Source organism: Galeopterus variegatus, unplaced genomic scaffold, assembly GCF_000696425.1.
Source record: "Galeopterus variegatus unplaced genomic scaffold, G_variegatus-3.0.2 Scaffold2007, whole genome shotgun sequence".
In the NCBI taxonomy this organism is placed as follows: Eukaryota; Metazoa; Chordata; class Mammalia; order Dermoptera; family Cynocephalidae; genus Galeopterus; species Galeopterus variegatus.
The window spans coordinates 162,743-187,414 of NW_007728118.1; the positions used below are offsets into that span (position 1 = coordinate 162,743).

General features: G+C 34.8%; 1 protein-coding gene across 1 annotated transcript in view; it reads left to right on the plus strand.

The window, feature by feature from the left end:
* DMXL1 (Dmx-like 1) overlaps positions 1 to 17,187 on the plus strand; it is a 151,266-nt gene extending 134,079 nt beyond the window's left edge. Inside the window, exons 40-45 of the mRNA XM_008580049.1 lie at positions 3,544 to 3,671; positions 8,224 to 8,316; positions 9,978 to 10,069; positions 13,463 to 13,560; positions 14,494 to 14,711; positions 16,606 to 17,187. Of these exons, the coding sequence (XP_008578271.1) occupies positions 3,544 to 3,671; positions 8,224 to 8,316; positions 9,978 to 10,069; positions 13,463 to 13,560; positions 14,494 to 14,711; positions 16,606 to 16,830 (854 nt within the window). The 3' untranslated portion in view covers positions 16,831 to 17,187. The remainder of the gene's footprint in view (positions 1 to 3,543; positions 3,672 to 8,223; positions 8,317 to 9,977; positions 10,070 to 13,462; positions 13,561 to 14,493; positions 14,712 to 16,605) is intronic.
* The last annotated feature ends 7,485 nt before the right edge of the window (positions 17,188 to 24,672 follow it).

Below are 24,672 nucleotides of genomic sequence, written 5' to 3' on the forward strand. Positions count from 1 at the left end.
CAGCATAAAGCATGGGAAATTATCTTGATATAACACAAAATCTTGGTTTCCTAGTCAGATTACTTAAAAGGTAAAGAAAATCCTTCCACAATCTTTTATCAGCAGTAAATGAATGCTGCAAGAAAACTTTGTACCAATGTACTTTTGATCTTAAGACTCAGCATTCTTTTAATAACTTATGCAAGTGTACTTCAAAAAGTACATGGAAAAATAGAATTAAAGGATAATATGAATCTTTCCATGAACTTTTTGAAGACCCCTCATATATAAATCCATTCAAATCTTAGCCAGCTTGACAATATGTAAAATTCCTTTTCAAAACTCCTCTTCCACAAACCTTCTACAACTTTCTTATATTCATTCAGATTTTGTCCTAGACTTTTCTCTTTCTCATTGTGGAACAATTCTTTAATTTTCCTGATGTGGGAAATTAATCTTTTTCCCTTAACAAAAACACATCCTTCATACCTCATAGCTTCACTTACTAAAAACATGTCTTATTTTCCTCACATGCATTATTGTTTTTATTATTTTTAGAAGTTTTAATTACATATATTAATTAGAATTCTCCACTCTTAATAATTTTAATTATTAGTGAAAACTAGGAAATAAGCAATTGTGCACTGTCACAGCAGCACTATATAGACTGGCAAATCTATCAATATACATTTTCATAATTTATGGAAGCATGTTCTTGCTCCTAGTACAGGTTTTTAATGTGGCACAGGCATGTTTACTAACAGACTTAAATATCTTTAGTTCTTCTGTAATAAGAAGCCAAAAGTAGATAAGCTTATGTTCAGCAATTAATGTTTCAATATTTTATCTTATTTGGAAATGGTCTAGATATTCAATTACTATACATTATTTAATTTAACAGACTGTAAGGGTATATATAAGTTGCTAAAGGGATTTGGAAAGCTATTTTTAAGTAGATATAACACCAAACAAGGCTAGCCATTATCAAGTTTTTTGTTTGTTTGTTTTTGTGGGGTTTTTTTTTTTTTTTGCTGCCAGATTATGTAACAGAGATAACATGAGCTTATTTGACTAGTAAACCCAGGTAAAATAAAATAAAAGTTGTGTGTTGCATTATATTTAATGCTGACAACCCATTAAATATGCCTGCTCTAATTAAACCAGCAAACCTAAATTAGCTTTTATTTACCAAAGATCATCTTGGGTCATGTGTACTCAAAAAACATTTGGGTTAGTACCTATCTTTGTAAGAGTTTAAAGAACACTTAATTTATATTTTTCTTTAAACCAGTTATTAGAGCTCTTTTACAAATTAATTTTGGCAATACCATCTGGAGGTAGAAAAATGCCACACATATATAAAATACATACACACATAAACATACAGAAGCATATGCTATAGCTTTCATTCTAAAATTTTAGCCATGTGCCAGGTACAATAATACCAAACTCACTAGTTATATAGAAAGAGTATCTGGATCTGAACTGTGTTTCTGGCTGAAGGAACAATGCTATTCACCCAGATTGCCAAAACTTTTTACTAGTGTTTGTGGGGGACAGGGGGGAAACTTAAGGTTTCTCACTTCTTTTGTAAGTAGTCTTCTAGAGAGGCAATATCTGATTCATTTAGTCTTTTAGTAGCTTCTGTATACCAGTTAAAAAATGCATTGTTTCTGAGGCATTAGAGATGCCTTTTCTTCAAATATACGCCATAGATGGGTGATTTTCTTTAAGTTTAAACTTCCTTATTGTAGACTCCTAATTCTAATTGTCTCTGGTAAGATTTATCCATTTCTCTAGCAAAGCGCAGGTTCTGGGTTCATAATGTTTATGCATGAAATTATCTGTGGTTCTAGATGGAGAATTCTGGACTCTTTGAATTTATATGGACCCATAATTACCTGTCTTCCCCAAACCTTATCTGCCTGAGGCCTCCTACTGGACCCAGTCCAGTTTATGTCAGAGCCAGTCCGACTTCCAGACCTTGTCTGGAAGTCAGAGAGCTCAGGACACAAGTTGCAGAGCGCATATCTGAGAGGGACCTCCCAGAGGTGACCACCAAATGTGCAGCAAGATGATGTGAGCACAAGGGGCTGAGCAGGGTACCTGTGCCTGGTTACTTGCTGCTCCTGTGGGTCATCATCAGGGAGTCTCCTTCAGGTCCCTCTTCTGACATCAAAACTTTTAAAGATAAACTTAGGCACATTAAAATTTTAATGAGTTTATTTCAGCTCTCAGCTCAAACTCATGAAATGGGCGGCAAGAGATCACAAGCAATTCAGGACTTCACTGAAGTGGCGAGAGGGAAAACTTTTATAAAGGTGTTTGAGGAAGTAAGGCAAAGAGAATATCTGATTGGTTAAAGTGGAAAGTTTTTAGTTAGAGGTTAGTTGGCAGTTTCTTAGAAATTAGATTGCTTAAGCTTAAGTTTTTTCTGTTTACATTCAGTTCGGTTTTGATTTGCTCATATAGGAACCCAAGGCACTGGAGTCATCTTGGCCTAGTGGCCTCCTAATTAGTTTTTTTAAACACCATAAATATTAGAAAAATTTGAGTGGTTTCTAAACATAGCTAGCCCAATTTATTTTTCTGATTAAGCTAAGCAAGGATATTGGGGGAAAAGAGGAAAGAGTTAACATTCCCTGTCTCAAAAAATTCTACCCAGCCTTCCACCTCTGCCTAGTGGTAAAGTATTTCAAAACAATTGAAGTTCATTTACTTTAAATACTTGGTAAAGAATGAGGGAAACTTGACTAGCAATGTGCTAGATGTTTTGTATACATTAATATAATTTCTCATTACTATCATCCCACATAAATACTGATAATTATACTTAATATAAATTGAGTGCTATATGTTTGGCATATTTCTGAGTGCTTTATATAAAAAAATGATCTCATTTACTTCTCACAACTGTCTAGTGATTTAGATATCATTATTCTTTTACAGGAAGGAAATAGTCTGAGAGAGTAAGTTTCTTAGTATCGCACAAATAGTAAATGGTAAAGTGAAGAATTAGTAATCATTTAGCTTGCTAATATTCCTCAGTGCAACAGATAACATACATTTGAGATGTCAGGTCAATCAGGATAACTTTTAGGAATAATTTTTTTCTTTAGCATAGCATTCAAAAATCTTCTGTAATCTCACTTTTTTTTTTTCAGAGAAAAACGTATAGATTTAAGCATTAATAGTATAAGAATGGACTCTTTAACAATCCCCAGAATCTGTTATGTTATAGTAAGTGGTTATCATAAAAATTATTTATTAAAGGTTCTTTAAACATTATTGAGATAATTTTAAAGGAAAACATCATTTATAGAGATCTGATTTAAATGCTTCTGTTGTTTGAGGATATGTTCTTAGTCAAATGAAAGTACGTCATATCTTTTTTTATGATGAAGAGTATTCAAATGAAATTTCATACAAAGGTAAATTCATATAAATTGACTGTGATTCATTTCATAGAGGTTTTTTCCATAAAGATTTCCACGTTGGATTAAGAAATAAATGTTCCCAAAGATTCTTGAAATAAATTTGCAGTGTTTGCCTCTTACTATGCAGATCTGACAGGAGCTCAAGATGGAAGTGTCAGAATGTTTGAATGGGGCCATTCTCAACAAATAACCTGTTTTCGATCTGGTGGCAATTCAAGAGTTACAAGAATGAGATTTAACTATCAGGGAAATAAGGTAGTGTATAAAAATGTAAATGGTAAAAAGGCTTGATTGTGTTGGTGGTTTATAAACATTACTAGTTTGGGTTTCTGGAGAGAACAGCTCAGTGGGCTAATAATAAAATATTAATCTATATGAATTTTTTAAAAATTCCTCCCAAAGAATACTTAAATTCATTTGGTTTTTCTTGGAAGTATGTTCTATATATGTCTATTAAAATTTATTTAAATGGTTCTTAAGGACCAAATGATTATAGATCCACCTTATATTGTGCATTTTTGATTAGTAAATGCTCACACTTGCTTTATCCTCTGGAACCTACTCTAAGTATGATCCAGCACTAAGCAGCAAGTAACATCTGGAAGCTTGTTAGAAATGCATAAATACTGTTTTATTGGACCACAGTTACTCCATTCACTATTTATTTTCTCTGGCTATTTCTCACTATAACAGCAAAGTTCAGGAGTACAAAGACCTTACGTCTGGCAAGACTAAAATATTTATTATATGGGCATGTAAGAAAAAGTTTGCCAATCCTTCTCTAGAACATCCTTTACTGTCTTCACTTCCCATAATCCTACTTTCCTCAAACTGCCTCTCTCTGCCCCTACTATCTGACTAGCACATTAAATAATGATTAAAGGGTAAATAAATCTGTTCTTTGTCTTCAGGTCCATGCTTTGCTAGGTATGGTACATCTTGCCTTTCCTTTCCACTCAATCTCCAACCTTTAACCCTCCTCACATGTGACTCCTGTCATTGTATGCTGCAACTTTTTTGTTTACCATGTTTGCCAGATGGCATTTCCATTTCACAAAAGTTAATGTAGTTTCATGTAGTCATGAATCAAAATTTTGAGAACTCATTTCTTAATACCAGTTAACAACATTCCTTTCTCCTTAATGGGAAATTAAGGATATTTAGTGCAAAAGCTTTTATAATTCTACTGTACTTTCAGTTGTATTCCCTGTCAGTGTCCTTTATGTGTATATGTTTTTCTACTTTGCTTGTCAATATTATATTGCTAACTAGTTTCTGTACCTCAGCCCTTATCTCTCTAGTATATCATCTTGCCAACAAAGTTATATAATAAACAACATAGTTACATAACTACAATATCATGAGATCATATCGTTTTTTTTCAAGAATCCTTCAAGACTCCTCATGCCAAATACCTTAACATGATATTCAGGACCTTCTGACTTATTTTTCAGCTTTCTCACTCACTCGCTACAGCCTTCCACACAGGCTATTTTATGGCACAACAAATTATTCTTCATTGCCTGCCCAAATATCTTTGGTAGGCAACTGACTTTACTTTTCATTCACCTTAGCCATGATAGAGTCCAGTAGCATAACACCTAAACATGCTATCTCCCTTAGTAGGGAAGCCTGCTGGGGTAAATGGAAGAGATAACCCACACCATATCACAATAATGCTGATCAATTTCATTGTCAAATATGAATAGAAATGGACTGCCAGAAGTCAGTGAAAATTTCAGAAGAACTAAGAGCCTGAAAAGGGGCATTAAGCGGAATAAGTGACGTGAAGAACAATTCCTCAGAGAGATTCAGGAAGATACTACATTCATAAAAAAAGAGCAGGCTGGTATGAAGCAAGAACAGTAGGAGAACAGGAAAGAGTTCTTGGAAATTAAAAACATACTCCCCAAAATTGGGGTCAGTGGGGAAACCACCCATTGGAAGGACTGAATAGCAGAATGGAAATAGTTGAAAATTAAATTTGTGCTTAGGAAGCACAAATTAAGAAATTATCCAGGCTGGCTGGTTAGTTCACTTGGGAGAGTATGGTGCTGATAACACCAAGGTCAAGGGTTAGGATCCCATACCAGCCAGCTACCCGCCAAAAAAGAAATTATCTCATGATGAAAATAACTCAGGAAATATTTCAGAAGAAGAACGAATGATGGATAAAAGCATTATTCAAAGGAATGATAAATATTTCCCCAAAGCAAAGAATAGAATTTTGTAAGAAGAAGGAACTACCAAGTACTAGACAGGAATATTGAGAAACAACAGATACCTGCACACATCTTGATTATTTGTTTTTTGGTTTTTTTTAATTCAAGGGTAAAGAGAGACTCCTATAAGCTTTCAGGAAGGAATGGGGGTGAAAATGGTTATTTACAGCTCCCTCTTCCCCCAAATTAACAAGATTGGCCTAATCAGAAATAGTTTACAAGTAGAGAATACAGCAATATCCACAGAATTCTGATGGACAAGGAATGGGAGCAGAGTTGATGTCCATTCAAACCATCATTCAAATTTGATGGCAAAATAAACACATTTTTAGGTATGCAGAGATTTAACACATTCTATGTATATGCCCTTTCTGAAGAACATAGTTAGATCCACTCCAGAAAACATAGGATAAATTAGAAAAAGGAATAGACCGTGGAAAAATATCTGTAACAAATATAGAAACAATAGGTTAATATTCCTAATATTAGCCCTGTTTTAAAATAAATTATTTTAAAATAAATTAAAATTTTAATTTATTTTAGCCACATTTTAAAATAAATTATTTATTTATTTATTTGTTTATTTTTTTTGGCAGCTGGCCAGTAAGGGGATCTGAACCCTTAACCTTGGTGTTACAACACCATGCTTTAACCAAATACGCTAACTGGCCAGCCCTAAAATTTTAATTTATTTTTATTTTATTTTTATTTTTTTGGCAGCTGGTTGGTACTGAGATCCAAACCCTTCACTTTCCAAACCCTACCCATACAAACTAAGCTAACCAGTCAGCCCTCAATCACATTTTTAAAAAGACAAATAATAGAGAAGTAGACAAGGACTTGAAATCAATTTGCAGAGAAAACTATGCATAGCCAATAACCCTCACTAATAATTGAAGAAATACAAATTAAAATGAGACTTTTTCCCACTGTATAAAATATTAATACAGGTTGGATTATTTTTTATTCAAATAAAAAATACCAGTTAAGCATCCCTAATCTGAAATCTGAAATGCTCCAGCAAGCATTTCCTTTGAGTGTCATGTTAACACTCTAAAAGTTTCAGAATTTGGAGCACTTTGGTTTTCAGATTTTTGGATTAGGGATGCTCAACTTGTAGTATTGCAATGTTGATTATTGTGTAAGAAAAATGGGTATGTAAATTTATATTACCGCTTTGAATTTAATTTTGGCTTATCTGTCAATTTTAAATGATGGTTTTTGACAAAGCTTTCCCCTTTCTAGATATCTATGCTATATAATTATGCAAGGGTGTATGTATAAGAATGTTCAAAGCAGGATTTTTTATAATAGGGAAAATTGAAACCTGTCTATAAGGGGAAAATTTTAAATTATAATACTTCTAACTATACAGTGTGATTTCTACACAGCACAAAAATGAACTAGATTTATAGGTATTGATGTGGAAAGATGATTATAATAAATCAAAAATGTAATTGTCAGAGTATATATTATGGTCCTAATTTTTTAAAAATGCTGTATGTGTGTTTGAATATTCATAGAAACAAATCTGGAAGGAAACACATCACATTGTTAATAGTTGTTAGACCTGGAGGCAGGGGAGGGAAGGAGTCACTAGATATTTGTTTTATATACTTTATGTAAGCATGCATCATTTTATAATTTAATGAAAAAAATTTTAGATGGGCCGGCCTGGTGGCGCACTGGAGAGTGCGCCGCTTGGGAGCGTGGCGGCGCTCCCGCCCTTGTTTTATATACTTTATGTAAGCATGCATCATTTTATAATTTAATGAAAAAAATTTTAGATGGGCCGGCCCGGTGACGCACTGGAGAGTGCGCCGCTTGGGAGCGTGGCGGCGCTCCCGCCGAGGGTTCGGATCCCATGTGGAGACCGGTTCCCGCTCACTGGCTGAGCGTGGTGCGGGCGCAACACCGAGGGTTTCAATTCCGTTGCCGGTCCCCGGTACGGGCGTGACACCGAGGGTTGCGATCCCGTTACCGGTCAGTAAAAAAGACAAAAAGGAAAAAAAAAATTTTAGCCATCTTTGTATCACATACTCTCTTATTGGATTATCTTGCTGTCTTACCAATCAAAGTTGCCCTGAGTTCCTACAGTGGGATTCTTTTATGATAATTCTTATTTCATTTTACTTTCTACTCTTGTGTATATGTTTTTCTTATTTTATGTTTCTGGAAGTCCTTATCTTGTCTTTTTCAAAATGAACAAAGTTTTCTGTCTTATACAAGGGTACTTCGTGAAGATATTTGTATTATCTTTCAATTCTTTTTTCCCAAACTTTTTGAAGTATCCTCATATATGATCAAGCCTTGTCATATAGCTTAATGTGTTAATCCAGTATTCTGTAGGTTAGTGTAATAAAATGGATACCAGATGTTAGTTTCCTTTATGTCAACCCTGGAATTTTTTTAAACAATAGCTAGATGTTTTTCTGAACTGGATCTATACATAGGTTAAGAAAAAAGTCAAACTTCATATCAGTCAAATGTTTAAGAGTCAAAATATGGATGTTGTGGTGATGATAAGGATAAATATGTGCTTTTGTATTTATACTAAACACTTTTAATTATTCTTTTTCTCTAAGTTTGGAATAGTTGATGCTGATGGATATTTAAGTTTGTATCAAACAAACTGGAAATGTTGTCCAGTTACTGGAAGCATGCCTAAACCATACCTGGTAAGCCAAGAATTCCTACCTTTAAATAAAGTTTGAATTTTTAATTTAAATAAACCAAGAATATGTATTTGAGGTGAGAAATATTAAAGCCAATTAATAAGATCTATCTAGTCCTATCTACTCTATCACTTTACTGCAAGCTCCTGTTTTTGTATTAAGTGAAAACTACTCTGTGAAGCATCAAAATCCTTAATCTCTGGTAATCTGGAATTTAACCTGTATTGAACCAACTTGGTACCTCCAGAGACCCGTGCTTCCTGTAGATTACTGGAAGCCCTTTTCTAACCTCACTAAGCTTCAGTGGGCATCACACTTAAATAGAATAATTGAGAAACCAATACGTCTGGTTATTTTTCTGCAATTATCCTTTATGAACTAACAAAATAGAAAGGACATCCTGTAGCTGGTAGTATTATATTCTTGTCCATATCTTTTTTAACAAAATATTGATACATCTCTATTCAGACTTAATACAAGCTTAATGAACCTTCTACTGCTTTACAGCACACTGAATTTATATTTAATATACTCTTCAATGAAGCCCTTTATAGGACTAAGCATTACTTATCAGGAAGAAATAAAGAATATAGGTTAATATTCTGGTAATTTGCCCAAGGTTAAATGCTAGAATACAGTACTGATCTAAGTAAAAGCAGGTAAGCAAGGGAAGGTTAGTTAGGGTACCATGGACAAATGTTAATTTTTTATCATATTAGACCAACAGATTTAGATGTGCAGGTTTATGTTCTCTAAGGGACTCCTTTTTCTTTTTTTTAAATCTTTGAAAAGGTAAATTGGATTAAAAGTGTACATAATTTTTTGGAGATGAATGTAGATTTTGTTTGTTTTAAGGACACATCATCTAACCTAGCTACAGTGGTGTTCCAGGAAATGGGAAAAAGGCTCAAATGAAAAACATTTTATGTGGTGATTTTGGCATACTTAAAAAATTTATTTTTTATTAAGGAGAAATATCTAAATAAAACATAACTTGGAAGCTTTTATAATTGACTAAACCTTTCATAATTTCTTAAGTTACTGTTTGGTGGAATATTGAGAAATAAATTTTCTATTTTGGGTGAATATTAGTAAATTTTTTCTTCATGTATTTAAACAATTATTTAAAAGTTTAAATATTTCTGAAAAATACATGATGTCAATTAATTTAACAAAGTTAATTAAGTCTAAGATAATCTAAAATCCTTGTTTCTGTCTTCTCCTAAGACAAAAATTTTTACTTACTATACTAAAGGAAACATTTGCAGTTTAACCTGCTTGTTATCTTTTTGAACTTTTGGTTGAACAAAAGCAAAGCCCTCATAAAGGGTTGTAACATACGCAGTCTACTTAAACAGCTCGGGAAGTGTGTGTGTGTGTGTGTGTGTGTGTGTGTGTGTGTGTGTGTGTGTGTGTGTGTGTCTATGGCTGTGAAAGAGGGGAGGCAAAATAAATGTTGCGAAATATAAATTATTGCTCAATCTGAGAAAAGGGTGTATGAAAGTTCTCTGTATTACTATTGTAACTTTTCTAAAGTTCAAGGGGAAAAGATTGAAAGGCTTTAGGAAAGTCATAAACTACATGATCTCTTTTTAAATAATACATTAGCTGATTTTGAAATTTTTAGTGACAGCAGTAACATTTATTGTTTATAACCATTCCAGACTTGGCAGTGTCATAACAAAACAGCCAATGATTTTGTCTTCGTTAGTTCCTCCTCTTTGATAGCTACAGCTGGTCTTTCAACGGACAATAGGTAAGAGATAATAGGTGGAATTGAAGTATGTGTATGTATGGATAGCTGAACTTTTTTTTTTTTTGCTTTATGTCCCTGTGTCTCAAGAATGTTTTTATAATTTTGCCTTTAGACATTTTTATTATAAAGACTTGTTTCTTACTTGGAGCATTTTTAGTGTACTAATTGTAAAGCTAGGGAAATTCTGGTACCATTAAAAATAAAATTTATTCCTTTTATATTTTTAATATGATGTTATGACTTTAGTGTAGGAGAAAAGGATTTGGTTTTTAGTAGAATGAATGTTTCTCCATATTAGTCCCTATGTATCAAGAAAACTTGAGGCAAAAAAAGGAACTGTTATTTACTGGCCATGTTATTTAGTTAAAATATTTAATCCTCATCATGGCCCTATTAGGTAGATATAATCACTGTTTCACAAAAAGAAAACAAGAGACTCAGACTTGTTAGTTGAACAATAGCTGGTAAGTGGCAGCCACCCCCCTGCAAAAGCTAAGTTTACAAGAAAGTGTCTCCTCCTTTCCCCATCTCCCCACCCTACTTTTGGCTTCCCTCATGCAACTGAGTTCTGAGATCAAGGCCCACTGAAGTTGCTGAGCTTTTATATTAATCTGTAAGGCCTCACTTTGCAGTAGAAACAGGATTGTGAGACTATGGAGTCTTAAGCCTATCTTTTATAGAAATTCCTTACATGTTCCTTACATATACTTCTATATAGTAGAAATAAGTTTTCTTTGTGCTCAAGAAAATTCAGTGTCTTCTGCTATTTGTGTATGTACACCGCACTCTACTGAGTGCGCCACCGGGCCGGCCCTAAAAATGATTTTTAAAGACATTTGTTTTTAATGACACATATTTATTAGCCTGCAAGGTTTATTTTGCTCCTGAGGGCAGTTTGAAAGCAAAAAGATGCAATATACATAATTAACTCTTAACTATACCTTGATGAGGAACAGTGGGACATAGATAATATAAAAATCATTTGTCTTTTCTTTGAATCTGATAGCCACAGGTCATCATTGTGAACATCAGATATTATCTGGTATTATGTTCCTTCTCACCACTTCTATTCAGCATTGTATTGGGAGTCCTAGCTAATGCAATAACAGAGGAAAAGAAAACAAAGGGTATATAGATTGGAAGGGAGGAAATAAAACTCTTTATTCACAGATGACATGATTATCTGTGTAGAAAATCCACAAAGAATCTACAAAAGAAACTCCTGGAACTAATGCACGAGTAAAGTCATGCACTACAGTGGACCACATACATGATGGTGGTCCCATAAGATTATCGTGACTGTACCATATAGCCTATGTGTGTAATAGGCTATAACATCTAAGTTTGTGTCAGTACACTCTATGATGTTTGCACAATGACAAAATCACCTAACAACATACTTCTTAGAACATATCCCCATTGTTGAATGCATGACTGTATAGCAAGGTCACAGAATATGAATTCTATGTACTAAAGTCATTTGCTTTCTATGTACCAACAATGAACAATTGCAATTTGAAATTTAAGAAACATTACTGTTTACATTAGCACCTAAAATAGTTAAATACTGAGGCATAAATCTAACAATATGAACAGGAATATGAATATGAATCACTTTCTGCAGAAAACTACAGAAGTGATGAAAGAAGATGACCTAAATAGATGAAGAGATATTCCATGTTCACAGATTAGAAGACTTACGTTATTGAAATTTCAGTTCCTCCCAAGTTTATAGATTCAACACAGTAGTAACCAAAATCCCAGCAAGCTATTTTTTAGGTATCAATAAACTGATCCTAAAATTTATATGGAAGTGGAAAGGACTTAGAATAGCTAATGAAATACTGAGGAAAAACAAACGTGGAAGACTCACACTATCTGATATTAAGACTTAGTATTTTAAAGTTACAGTAATCAAGATTTTGTGGTATTGGCTTAAGAATAGACACATAGATCATGGAGCAGAATAGCTCAGTTATAGACCCACATCTATGTACTAGACTGATCTTTGATAAAGACACAGAGGCAATTCAATGGAGAAAGGATAGTCTTTTCATCAAATACTACTAGAACAATTGAATGTCAACATGTTAAAAAAAAAGGAACCTAGATACAGACCTCACCTTTCACAAAAATTAACTCGAAATGAATCAAGGATCTACACGTAAAATGCAAAATGTTGAAACTTCTGGAAGGAAACATAGGAAAAAATCTAGGTGACTTGAATTTGGTTATGACTTTTTAGATACAACACCATGATACACGAGTGAAATGATATATTCAAGACTTAAAAGTTACCCACTTCTCAATGTCCGAATGGCAAATAAGTGTATGAAAAGGTGCTCAACATATGTAGTCATCAGGGAAATGCACACTAAATTTGCTGTAAGATACTGCTGTGTAAACCAAAATGGCCAAATTAGACTCAAGAATTGTAGTGTTGAAACTGGAATGCCTCATGTATTGCTAATAGAAGTATAGAATGGTACAACCGTTTTGGCAAATTGTTTGACAGTTTCTAATAAAGTCACACACACATGCTCTAGCAGTACATACTGTTGAAACTGGAATGCCTCATGTATTGCTAATAGAAGTATAGAATGGTACAACCGCTTTGGCAAATTGTTTGACAGTTTCTAATAAAGTCACACACACATGCTCTAGCAGTACATACTGTTACACTGCTGTACCGTTGTTACATTTATACCCAAGAGAAATGAAAACACATGTCTACAAAGAAGACTTATACGGGAATGTTCTTAGGAGCTTTATTTAAAGCTGTGAACAATATAGATGTCCAACAGGAAACTGGTATATTTATGTAATAGCAGTAAAAAAGCATGACCTGCTGATACATAGGACAATATGGATTAATATCACGTTGACAGAATGAAGACAGACACAAAAGAATATATACCATAAGATTTCATTTATATGAAGGTCAAAAACAGGCAAAATTAGGTGGATTCAAGGCAAAATAGTGATTGCCTTTGTGGGGAAGAAGGATTAACTATGAAAGAGCATGAGGGAACCTTCTGGGATGATGAAAATATTGTAGATCTTGATCTGACAGATGTTTCAATTTGTCAGAGCTCAACAAAGTATACACTTAAAATTTGTGCATTTTACTGTGGGAAAGTTATGTCTCAAAGTGCTGGTAAACTTTGAAAATCCCATCTCTGTAATTAGTTTTATTTAGTTTCTTAAAGTAATAATAACTAAATTTTGTATATGCCAGGTACTGTACATGCTTTGCATATGTTAACTAATTTAATCCTCCCACAACCCTGTTAGGCTATCACCTATTAGGTAGGAGATATTACCTCCTCTTTTACTAATGATGAAACCGAGACTTACATAAATAATTCACCTAAAATACATATTTAAACTCAGAAAGCAACTAGGAGTTAAACCCAGACAGCAGCTAGGATTTAAACCCAGGCAGTCTAACTCCAAGATCCTCATTCATTATGCCATATTCTCTTTGAGCTGTATACAGATTTTTTTTTCCTAAAATTTATTGGGCTAGACATTTTTAAAGAACAATATTAATTGTATTTCTATATTTCTGATATTTTGCTGTGCCTTTAAGTTCACAGATCTTTTCTTTCACAACATTTAATCTATTAATCCCATCTAGGCTATTTTTTATCTTGAGCATTGTAGTTTTTAATCTCAATAATTTTGACTTGGATCTTTCATGTCTCTATTTAACTTGCTCAGTCTTTAATCCACTTCTGAACATATACTGTACAGTTATAATGACTTTTAATTTTCTTATCTACTAATTCTGTCATTTATGTCATTTCTGGGTTAGTTTTGATTGATGGGTTTTCCTTCTCCTTATGGGTTTATATCTTCCTGCTTCTTTGCATTCCTGATAATTTTTTATTAGACGCTAGGCATTGTGACTTCTAACTTATTAGGTGCTGATTGTTTTTGTATTCTGTAATATTCTTGAGCTTTGTTCTGGGACAAGGCTAAGTTACTTGGAAACAGTTGGATTGGGGGGAGGGGAAGGGCAGTATTTGGTGTAGAGCTAATTTTGCCCCACTACCAAGGCAGACCTTTCTGAGTACTCTACCTAATACCTTGTGAATTATGTGGTTTTCTGCTATGGCCAGATATGGAACCCAGCTGAACTTACTAACATGGCCAGAAAATTCTCTCTAAGCAATAAGCTAGGATAGTAGTATGGCTCGTCCAGTTTGTTTCACACTTCTCAGATATCACTCTTCTTCATTGCCTCATATCTAGTGCCTCAAATCATTGTTTTCTGTATTTCATTTGATTTTTTAAATTGTTTTTAATTCCCAAGAGAGCAAATCTGGTCCGTTATACAATGTTGGCCAAAAGCCAGAAGTCTGCTTCTTTGCTTCTTTAATTGTTAAATAGTTTTTCCTTTTTTTTCTTTTCACTTTCAGCTTTTACTTGCCATGATAGTGGAGCCACAGTTTTAGCATATGCTCCAAAACATCAGCTGCTAATATCAGGTGGCAGAAAAGGTTTTACTTGTGTATTTGACCTTCTTCAAAGACAACAGAAGCAGCTTTTCCAGAGCCATGACTCTCCTGTTAAAGCTGTGGCTATAGATCCAACTGAAGAGTACTTTGTTACAGGATCTGCTGAAGGCAATATAAAGGTAAATACAGTTGATGCCACAGTATCTACAAAATGAATTATGATATCTTCAGACACCTTAGATTTTTAATTATATTGATACATTTAAATACCTGTAATAGTAATATTAATTCTTTTAGAGTCAACAATACTAATTGCTATTTAATACATCTTTTGATGAATGAGATGTTTAAATTTTCTTAAAAATTTTCTATTAATTGTTTTTTAAAAATTAATGCTAAAGAACTAAATTTTTCATTGATGCAAACATATTTTAGTAAAATTTTCTATTTATCAATTGTTTTTTAAAAATTAATGCTAAAGAACTAAATTTTTCATTGATGCAAACATATTTTAGATATTAAAATCAGTCTTGACTTAATGTTGAGAGTTATAATTTACTGAATTCAGTCTTCAGGTGCTGAGAAATATACTGACATTTCCTTTTATCCCACATTGCTCCCCATTTTTAAATAAATAACATCAGTTTCCAGTCACTCAGTGCCTAAATAAAGAATTCTCAATGTACCTGGATAAGCCCTTTAGGTGGCAGTCCTTTTCAAACTCCATTGTGTTTAAAACTTAGAGAGGTTGTTTAAAACATTAAGCAGCTGTTAAAAATACAAATTTCTGGATCCCACCCTAGAAGTACTTCATAAATCTAAGGCTCAGGAATCTGCATTTTTATAACACATATCTAGTGATTTTGATGGAGGGTCATCTGGCCCCATTTGGAAATGGGTAAGTCAGTTTAGACTGGTTTCTATGTTATTTTACTGGTCAGCAACCCTATGCTTGAGGAGTCTAGTTTCTTAGAATTCATTAACTTAAGCACTAATGAGCATATTAGTGCAATAAGATGGACTTCTTTGATAGAACCAGTAAATTGTTTTCGTAATTCTCAGCCAGAAAAGCTAGAATTGTAGAATTTTGAAAAAGGCTTTTCTTAAAATCAAGTACATATACCAACAGAATTTTTTCCTTCACTTTGAAGCTAGTTTCTTATTTGGACTACCTTCAGTTTAGAATAGGTTGTGGGGTTTTTTTAGATTAGTTGTTTAGTTTGTATTCTGATTCTGAGGTTAATTGTTTAACTTAATCTGAGGTTAATTAAAAAAAGATTTGAAAATATAGAATGTATTCAGAAGCCACAATTTAACAAATTTATATCCAGGATAGTATATATTAATGAATTTCTTTCAGTAGAGAAAGAAAGGTTTTTTAACAAAAAAGTGATCTATAAAATCAGGGAATAAATTGGTTTTCCTAAACCTAAAATGGATGTCCTGAAAGCATTTAGGTCCTTCACATAACTGAAGTTGCTTATAATTTACTTTAGAAACACACATTTATTTTGATAAGTAAGGGCTGGAAATAGAAAATTTTAGTAAATTAAGTATCCTGAAGCCTTGATAATTGACTTTATCTTGTAGTTAAAAATACAGATAAAGGCTTTGCCTGGTCTGAGGGCCTCTCGATGTCAGGTACTTCCCTCTTTTCAAGTGTTCCAATCCCCTGGTGAGTATTTGATATTATAGGGAGGGGACACTCTATACAACTACACAGCAAAAGCTCTGCTGAGAGAAAGGAAACCTTACTTGTAGTCCCTATTACAAGTTTTTGTAGTGGTGTACACTTAACCTCTTTGTATCTAAGTTTTCTCAACTCCAATATAGGGTTAATAATACCTTACTCTCTTAATCAATGGATTTTTAAGTATTTAATAACATAAAAGCAATTGAATTGCAACCTCCTATGCAGAATCAAGGTGTTATGATCTCAGGCCTACACAGACTTTTCTCAGTCTTTGTTTTGGAAATTCCTTATCTGCACAGGAAAGCAGCCCTAAAATTTTCATTTGGATTCTTAAGGTAATCATCAACCCCAATTTTTATTTTGTTCTTAATGTCTTTCAGATTTGGAGTCTTTCTACCTTTAGTCTTCTCCACACTTTTATCAATGAACATGCTCGGCAGTCCATTTTTAGGAATATTGGAACTGGAGTGATGCAAATTGAGACAGGGCCAGCAAATCACATTTTCTCTTGTGGAGCTGATGGAACAATGAAAATGAGAATATTGCCGGATCAGTTTAGCCCCTTAAATGAAGTGTTCAAAAATGATGTAAAATTTATGCTGTAACATTTTCACAATAAGACGTATATGATTTATCACCTGTTTCATGGAAGTGACAAACAGATATAATGTATAGTGATCACTCTCTATGCCACAGATAAGCTAATGCTTTCTTGTTTTCATATTTATTTTATGGAGCTTTGCCCTTGATGCACTGATGCCTTAAAAATTAACAAGGTCATTCAGAATTAGATTATATTGCCTAATGTGGAATATATAAGTAATGCTGTAATAATACATATTTATCGTGTGTTATAATGAATATGTCATAGTGTTAAAGGAGTTTTGTTTTCTTGTTGATAAACTTTTCGGCAGATATGTCTGCATGAATTTCTTTCACAGTAAAAATACTCTTTATGTAAAGGTAATTGTACATAATTCTCATTACTTAATTCACCACATGCTCACTCCTTTATCAGACTTACACATCTCAGACTCTTCTATTAGTGATAGGGTGATACTTGGGTAAGAATCAAGTAGATAATATCTTTATTAAAACTGTCATTGGGACTTCAGTGATTAAATAAGCCAAATGGCTCATTATGTAAAGTTTTCATCAGTTTTCCCTCCGAAGCTTAAGTTGTATGTGTGCATATGTATGTGAGTGTATATATATATATGTGTAAGATATATGTATATATCTTACACATCTTACTTGAACTTAGTTTGTATATATATATAAGCAAAAACGACAAGTCTTTTCATGTCTTTTTGTGCCATAACAACTATTGCCACCAGAATAATAGCTTTTCTTGCAACTTTTTTTCATTTTTAAAAAGATTTTGAAATCCCATCCTAATTTTGAAATAAATTTTAAGACTTCCAAGATTATTTTAAAGATTACACTGGGTCAAATAAGTCTTAGCAGGCAATAAAGATTCTGTGTTGGCATGTATAAGACAGTTAAAAGTAAGTTTGTAAATTTGGCAAAGAATTTTTGAGCATCAAACAAACATTTTACTTAAATTTTATTTTATCTTATTTTTTAGGTGCTTTTAGTCTGAAAATTCTGAAAACCTTATAACAGTGTTTTTAGAAACAAATATGAAAACGGTCAAATTAAATCGATAGTATTTAAAATATAAAATGCTCTCCAGATCTACCATTAATAGAAAATAAACTAAACCTTATATTTTATTATTTTTGCCAAAACATATTATTTTATTATAAAATATGACCAAAATATTAAAAATGCACAATGCTTCTAAAATGTGCTAATCCTATTTCTGTCTGTTTTGTGCTATAACTTTTCTGATTCAGAATTATGGAAAACTTGATAAATACTTAATTTTAACCAATGAGACTGGAGGCAGATGGGAGTGTTTATGGGACAACTATGTACTATTTAGTTTAAATATATTTTGTTTAATAGAAACTATAAAATACGAGAATTTTTATGTAATAAAATATGGACAACTATTATCTTGGAAATTAAAGAGTCAAATAAAGCAAGGAAATGAAGGGCTGGTAAAATGAATTTTGTAATATCCTCAGGATGCTTTTATCTTAAAAGTATATTGTTAAAGATTTTGTAAATTGTATTTCATAATTTTAAATGTGTTAAGCAAGTTGCAGTGAAAACACTGTTATTATGTAGAGAGTTTATATGCACATAATAACCCGTACCTGTAAATTGTGTAATAACAATATGTGACTATTTTGCCATGGAGAAATCTATGACAGCATTGCACGCAATGCTATTGTTTGATGTAGTTAACCTTAAGTTATTTTCCAGTAATTTCTTCATAAATCAAGGTTCAAAGGCTTTAAACACTTTCAGTGAGATGGAAAATTTACTATTGTGCTTGTTAGAGCAAAAGGCACTACAGATGAACAATTAAGCATTTTACTTGAGGGTTTATATGAATAATGATAAATTATGTAAGCCGTATGTATTTACATCCAGAGTCATAATATTTTAAATAAACAATCATGCAGTGACATTTTTTTGGCATGCAATTGTTTTAAGTAATATTTGTGCCAATTTAGTTGACTTAATTATGTGATTTTTTCAAATGGAGAGTTTCTCTATTTGTATTTGGTTAATGTAGGGAGAATTGAATAACTTTCCTAAATACCCTGTTCTTCCTTTTCTACAATCTTTTTAATAGGTAAACATTATTCAGGAAAGTTGGGAATAAAAATATTTCAAATGTGTATCTAAGTATAAAATGATGTATACATATGTAAATTTTCATTATCCACATTAGTGGAGTGGATACATCAAAATAACGTTTTTTAAATTGTGTGTTTTCTGAGAATGTGGTTTTGTGATGATATAAGAATCACAATTTGCTGAAATATAGGATTTTTCTTCACTAGAACCATGGGACAGTCATCTCCATCCTCCTTTCTTGCCCTCTCTTTGCCCCTTGCCCGCCCTCATTTGTAAAACAAAAATTATCTAAAAAAAATGTTGCAGACTTCTGGTCAAGATGGCAGAATAGACGGTACATCACCGTCTCCCACAATCAACCAATTTACAACTATTAAAAAGCAATGACTACCAAGCTGGGTCTGCTAGAGCTCACGGGATGATGAAGAGAGATCTACGGAGTTTGTGAAGGTGGGAGAAGTTGGAATCAAAGAAAGGACTGTTCTGACCATTTTGAGCTCCAGCCACTTCAAGGCTGGCCCTGGGGCGGTACATCACCGTCTCCCACAATCAACCAATTTACAACTATTTAAAAGCAATGACTACCAAGCTGGGTCTGCTAGAGCTCACGGGATGAGGAAGAGAGATCTACGGAGTTTGTGAAGGTGGGAGAAGTTGCAATCAAAGAAAGGACTGTTCTGACCATTTTGAGCTCCAGCCACTTCAAGGCTGGCCCTGGGGAGAACGCTGAGCAAGAGCTAGCAAAAGCCGCAGCTGTGCCCTTTGTATGAAGTTCCTCGGTGTTCCTTGGTGTCCCCCAGGCCAGCTAGACCACTAACAGGGTTCCCATGGGAGCGAGGGGCCACAGACAACTAAAAAAAAGGATCCACTCAGGCCGGTGCATCATCACAAGGGACCAGCACATGGCCCATCCTATGGGAAGTGTTTAAGAGTGTGTGGGCTGTGGGGAAGACGGGCCCACAAGGGGAACATTGGCGCACAGCATGAACAGCTGATCTGCTCCCCAGTCAGCACAGGATCACTGAGTGGAGACTGGTCAGGAATATAGAAGTGCAGGGAATACAGTTTGCTGAAAACACTCAGGGGCAGACCAGAGTTTCCACACAACCCAGGTGTACCAGACCTCACAAGATCCAGAAGTACTTACAAGGTCAACCGTTAAAACCTGAGCTGCACAAAAAGCCTTCCCCAGAGAGTTAGCAGCAAAGCAGCAATTTAGCTCAACCCAAGTGCTGGTTCCCACAGGAAGTTCCCCCATTTTAGAAGTAAGCAAAGGACAACAAATTAGTTCCAGGGCAGAGTTTAAGGGGGGGGGGTAGCCTATGTCACACAAACTGAAAATTAAAAAAAAAAAAAAAACCACAGATCAGAGACAAAATTTTGATATTAACCAGTAAAGGTCTAACACCACCAAAGAACATTTATAAAACCTAGAAAGACGAGAAGTTCCCTGGGCTCCCACCCAGGGTGGGGAGAGGGCCAAGAGCCTCAGCCATACCCCCCCCCAACATCCACATCCAGCCCAGCAATGACCAAGCCCCTGATGGAAGCCCCCTGGGCTCCTGAGCTGGGGTAGCAGACGCTAAGGGCCTCAGCCACAGCCCCCCCAACATCTGCGTATAACAGTGACAGCCACCCGGTTGCCACTAGAAGCACCCCAGGCTCCCAAGCCATGGTGGAGGGTCCAAGGCCCTCAGCCAGGTGCCCCCAATGCCCTCATCCAGCACAGCAATAAGCACTGAGCCCCCGCTGGAAGCACCCCAGGCTCCCAAGCCAGGGTTGGGGGGACCAAGGGCCTCAGCCATGCCCCCCACCCATCCACATCCAGCCCAGTGATGCCCCAGGCTCCTGAACTGGGGGGCAGGCCAATGGCCTCAGCCACATCCACCTGACATCCACATCCAGCCCAGCCACCACTGGGAGCCCCCTGGGCTCCTCTGCCAGAGTGAGTAGGGGTGCCATGGGCTTCAACCATGACTCCCCCTTTCCTTCTTCTCCAACCCTATCCCCCTTTCCCTTCCTCTCTCCCCTTCGACCCCAACTGCTCTACAACAACATCTTAGAACAACAACAAAAAAAGTTTGCAAGAACATTGTAAGAGCTAAATTTCTCTCTTAAGTGATAAAAATCTTAAAATAGGATTTCTTTCTGAAGGGTGTGGTATGCATAACAGTCACAATGATGGCAAGTATGAACCTATCGAGTCAGTAAACTGAAGGCATGGAAAACTTGATAAACAATTTTAACTCAAAACTTCCAAAATAAAACGGTATTGTGATGATAAATATAAAAAATAAAAGTTGCAAAAATTTCTCACATTGGTCTCAATTGAAACACAGCACAAAGATACACATTTAACGTAAAGCCTTATACAAACTTAGGATGAGAAATGAGCTTTTTAAAAAGATTGGAAATGCAGACAGACATATTTTTCTAAACAAAAAATTTAAATGTCACATGGCAGGAGACCACAGTCAAAGCTGAAAGAAAAAGTTGACTAGAAAAAATATTTGTATAGTGATGGGAAATATGTCAATGTCCCTGTACACAAAGAGAACTTTAAATGGTTAAACTGTGAATAACCCATTCACAGAACAGGACATTGAAAAAGTCAACAAGCATAACGTATGTTCTATAACGTATGCTCATGCTCATTAATGGAATATTAGAAAGGTACCAATGTAATACCATTTTTCATTAGATTGGTATAAGGTCAAGACAGTGACAATATCCATTTTGGTGAGGCAAGAAAATGGGCACACTCCAGTGCTACAGAGTTACCGGGGTGTGTGTTAAAATCGAATACATATACCTTTCAGTGAACAAGCTTACTTTTGAGAAATTATTGTATGAAAATAAAAGCACCAATGCACGAAAATGTTTGTACACATATATTTATTGAAATATCTACTGGGGTAAAAAAAACTGGAAATAATCTAAATGTTAATCAGTAGGTAAATGGTTGAATAAATTGTGGTACATTCATATAGTGGAATATTTTCTCACCACTAAAAAGAATTTGATTTGTAACCATTGACCTCAAAGAAGTTTGGTGAGAAAAATTACAAAATAAAAGGTATAATATGCCATATTGTTTGGGGTCTTTTATATTGCTGCACATATGTATGAAGAAAGAAGTGTGTGTGGATAAATACAAACTTTTAACATAGGGGAAGGGAAGGGAGGGGTGGTAATATTACAAACTCCTTAAAACCCTGTTCAGTAAAGTAATACCAAAGATAATTTTGTGAATGTGTTAGTGAAAAAAAAAACAACTTTATTTTTATTCCAAATAGGACTTAATGACTTTGGGAGCTGCTCTGTTCAGTAACGTGATCTTGTGATACTTCCCTTTGAATTATTGAGATATATGTATGTATATATATATATATATTTTTTTTTTTGAGAAGCAACCTGGTTTGATGTTGAGATATTTTTGATGCTTGATTTATGTATGCTTGATTTCTTCATGTAAGCCAACATGAAGAAAACTAAGCAAACTATAATACTTCCAATGTATTTTAAGAACTCATAGGGCCTCTCCTAATGAGAAGCTTTATGGAAAAAAATGCCCCATCTAGAGTTCACATTAGAGAAAGCTTCATGTATAGATGAGTAGAGTGCCACAATTGAGAATAATAACAATCATCACCTAAATTTCAACTATTTCACTCATCCCTTAAAAAAATAATAATTAAGGGCCGGCCCGGTGGCGCACTGCTACAGTGCGCCGCTTGGGAGTGTGGCGGCGCTCCCGCCGAGGGTTTGGATCCCACATACAGACCGGTTCTTGCTCACTGGCTGAGTGAGGTGTGGGTGCAGCCCCGAGGGTTGCGATCCCGTTGCCGGTCCCGGTCTGGTCCGGGCGTGACACTGAGGGTTGCGATCCGTTGCCGGACACGAAAAAAGACAAAAAATAATAATAATAATAATTTAAAAAAAAATCAGTAACCATGCCTAAGCATATTAGGTGGCAGAGAATGTAACAAACTTAAAATTACACGTAAGTTGGAAAATAAACATCTAAGACCTCCAAACCCCACACTGGAGCAGAAAATGATTGTTTGGAAGAGGAACACGTAGAAGAGTGCAAAAGGGTTCTTCTGGTAGTGATACAGTATGAACTTGAGGTCAGAAGGAAAGAAGGGTCTCATTCTAAATGGTGAGCTAGACCAAGTCATAACTCTGGCTGCTGAGAAATAGAAAATAAGGGCTTGAAAATTGTACGTGAGCAGATGTAAAAATGTTGGGAAATCAGTTCTGGGAGACAGGGAGGCATCTGGGGAGGAAGTGATAATTTTTGGAGGCTAATGGATGAAGGGAAAAAAGGAAATAAATTAAAGTAAGAGTCCTATTTAACAAGATATCAAAGAATCCAAAAAAGACAGACATCCCCCAAAGATGCATTTTTTTAAAGAGAAAGTGCGCTTCACTTTACAAATAAAATACTGAGCACCTGAAATAAAGAGTAAATCCTCCATATTCTTCCCAGTGCTTGTAAATGGGATTGTTTGCTGTTGTAATTTCATGTGAAGAGTTTCTACTACACATGAAAAAAAACTCTTCATACAAATTTACTAAAAAAAAAAAAAAAATTGAATGTATTGAACCATTCCAAAAATAACAGTATCCAAAACATTCTAATTTGAATTAAATATTAATTGAGCTAGCAGCTACATTCATGAGAGAACCCAGGAATTGGGAACTTAAAAACGTACAGGAATATATAGTAGGAAGATGTGTAACAGGATGTGCATGAACTCAAGAACAACACTGAAGAAAAAGGCAAAATTATAAATTAAGTCTAAACTAGAAGAGGCCCAAGGGAGATTAGATAAGACTGAAAGCAGATAGTGAACAGAGAGGATAAAAATTAAAGGAGCCAAAAAAAAAAAAAAAGTATTGCAGGGAAAGTGATATAAGAAACACACAAAAGGACCTCCATACCAACCAGGCACCAAAAAAAGAAGCACAGAAAAGAAAATTCAATTTTTATTGGAGGGCAGAGCTCTGGATGCAGAGGTAGGATTATTCTCAGGACTTAAAACTGAATGGAATTTTCCCTGCTGGATTTTGAAGTTGCTTGGAACAATATCTGGCACTCAATCAAAAATTACTTGACATAAGTAGATGCTGAAAAATGTGATCCATACTCAGAGAAATATCAGTCAATAGAAGCAGACTTGGAAATGACAGACCTGATGGAGTTAGTAGAAATGGGCTTTAAAATAACTTATAAATATGCACAGGAACTAAAGGAAAACATTACTATAATATAGGAGATGTTTAAAAGGACCATATTGAACTTACAGAGCTCAAAAATATCTGAAGTGAAAAGTTCACTGGATATATTTAATACTAAATTAGATATTTTGGAAGAAAAGACAAGAGAATTTAAAGACATGGTGATTGAAGCCATCCAAAATAAAGCAGAGAGAGTAAAAAATTAGAAAAAAATACAACACAGGGCCGGCCCGGTGGCGCACTGGATAGTGCGCCGCTTGGGAAGCGCGGCGGGGCTCCCGCCCGAGGGTTCAGATCCCACATACAGACCGGTTCCCGCTCACTGGCTGAGCGAGGCGCAGGGGCAACGCCGAAGGTTGCGATCCCGTTGCCGGTCCCCGGTCCGGTACGGGGGCAACACTGAGGGTTGTGATCCGTTGCCGGACATGGAAAAAGACAAAAGACAAAAAAAAAAAAAAAAAAAAAAAATACAACACAGAAAGGCACAT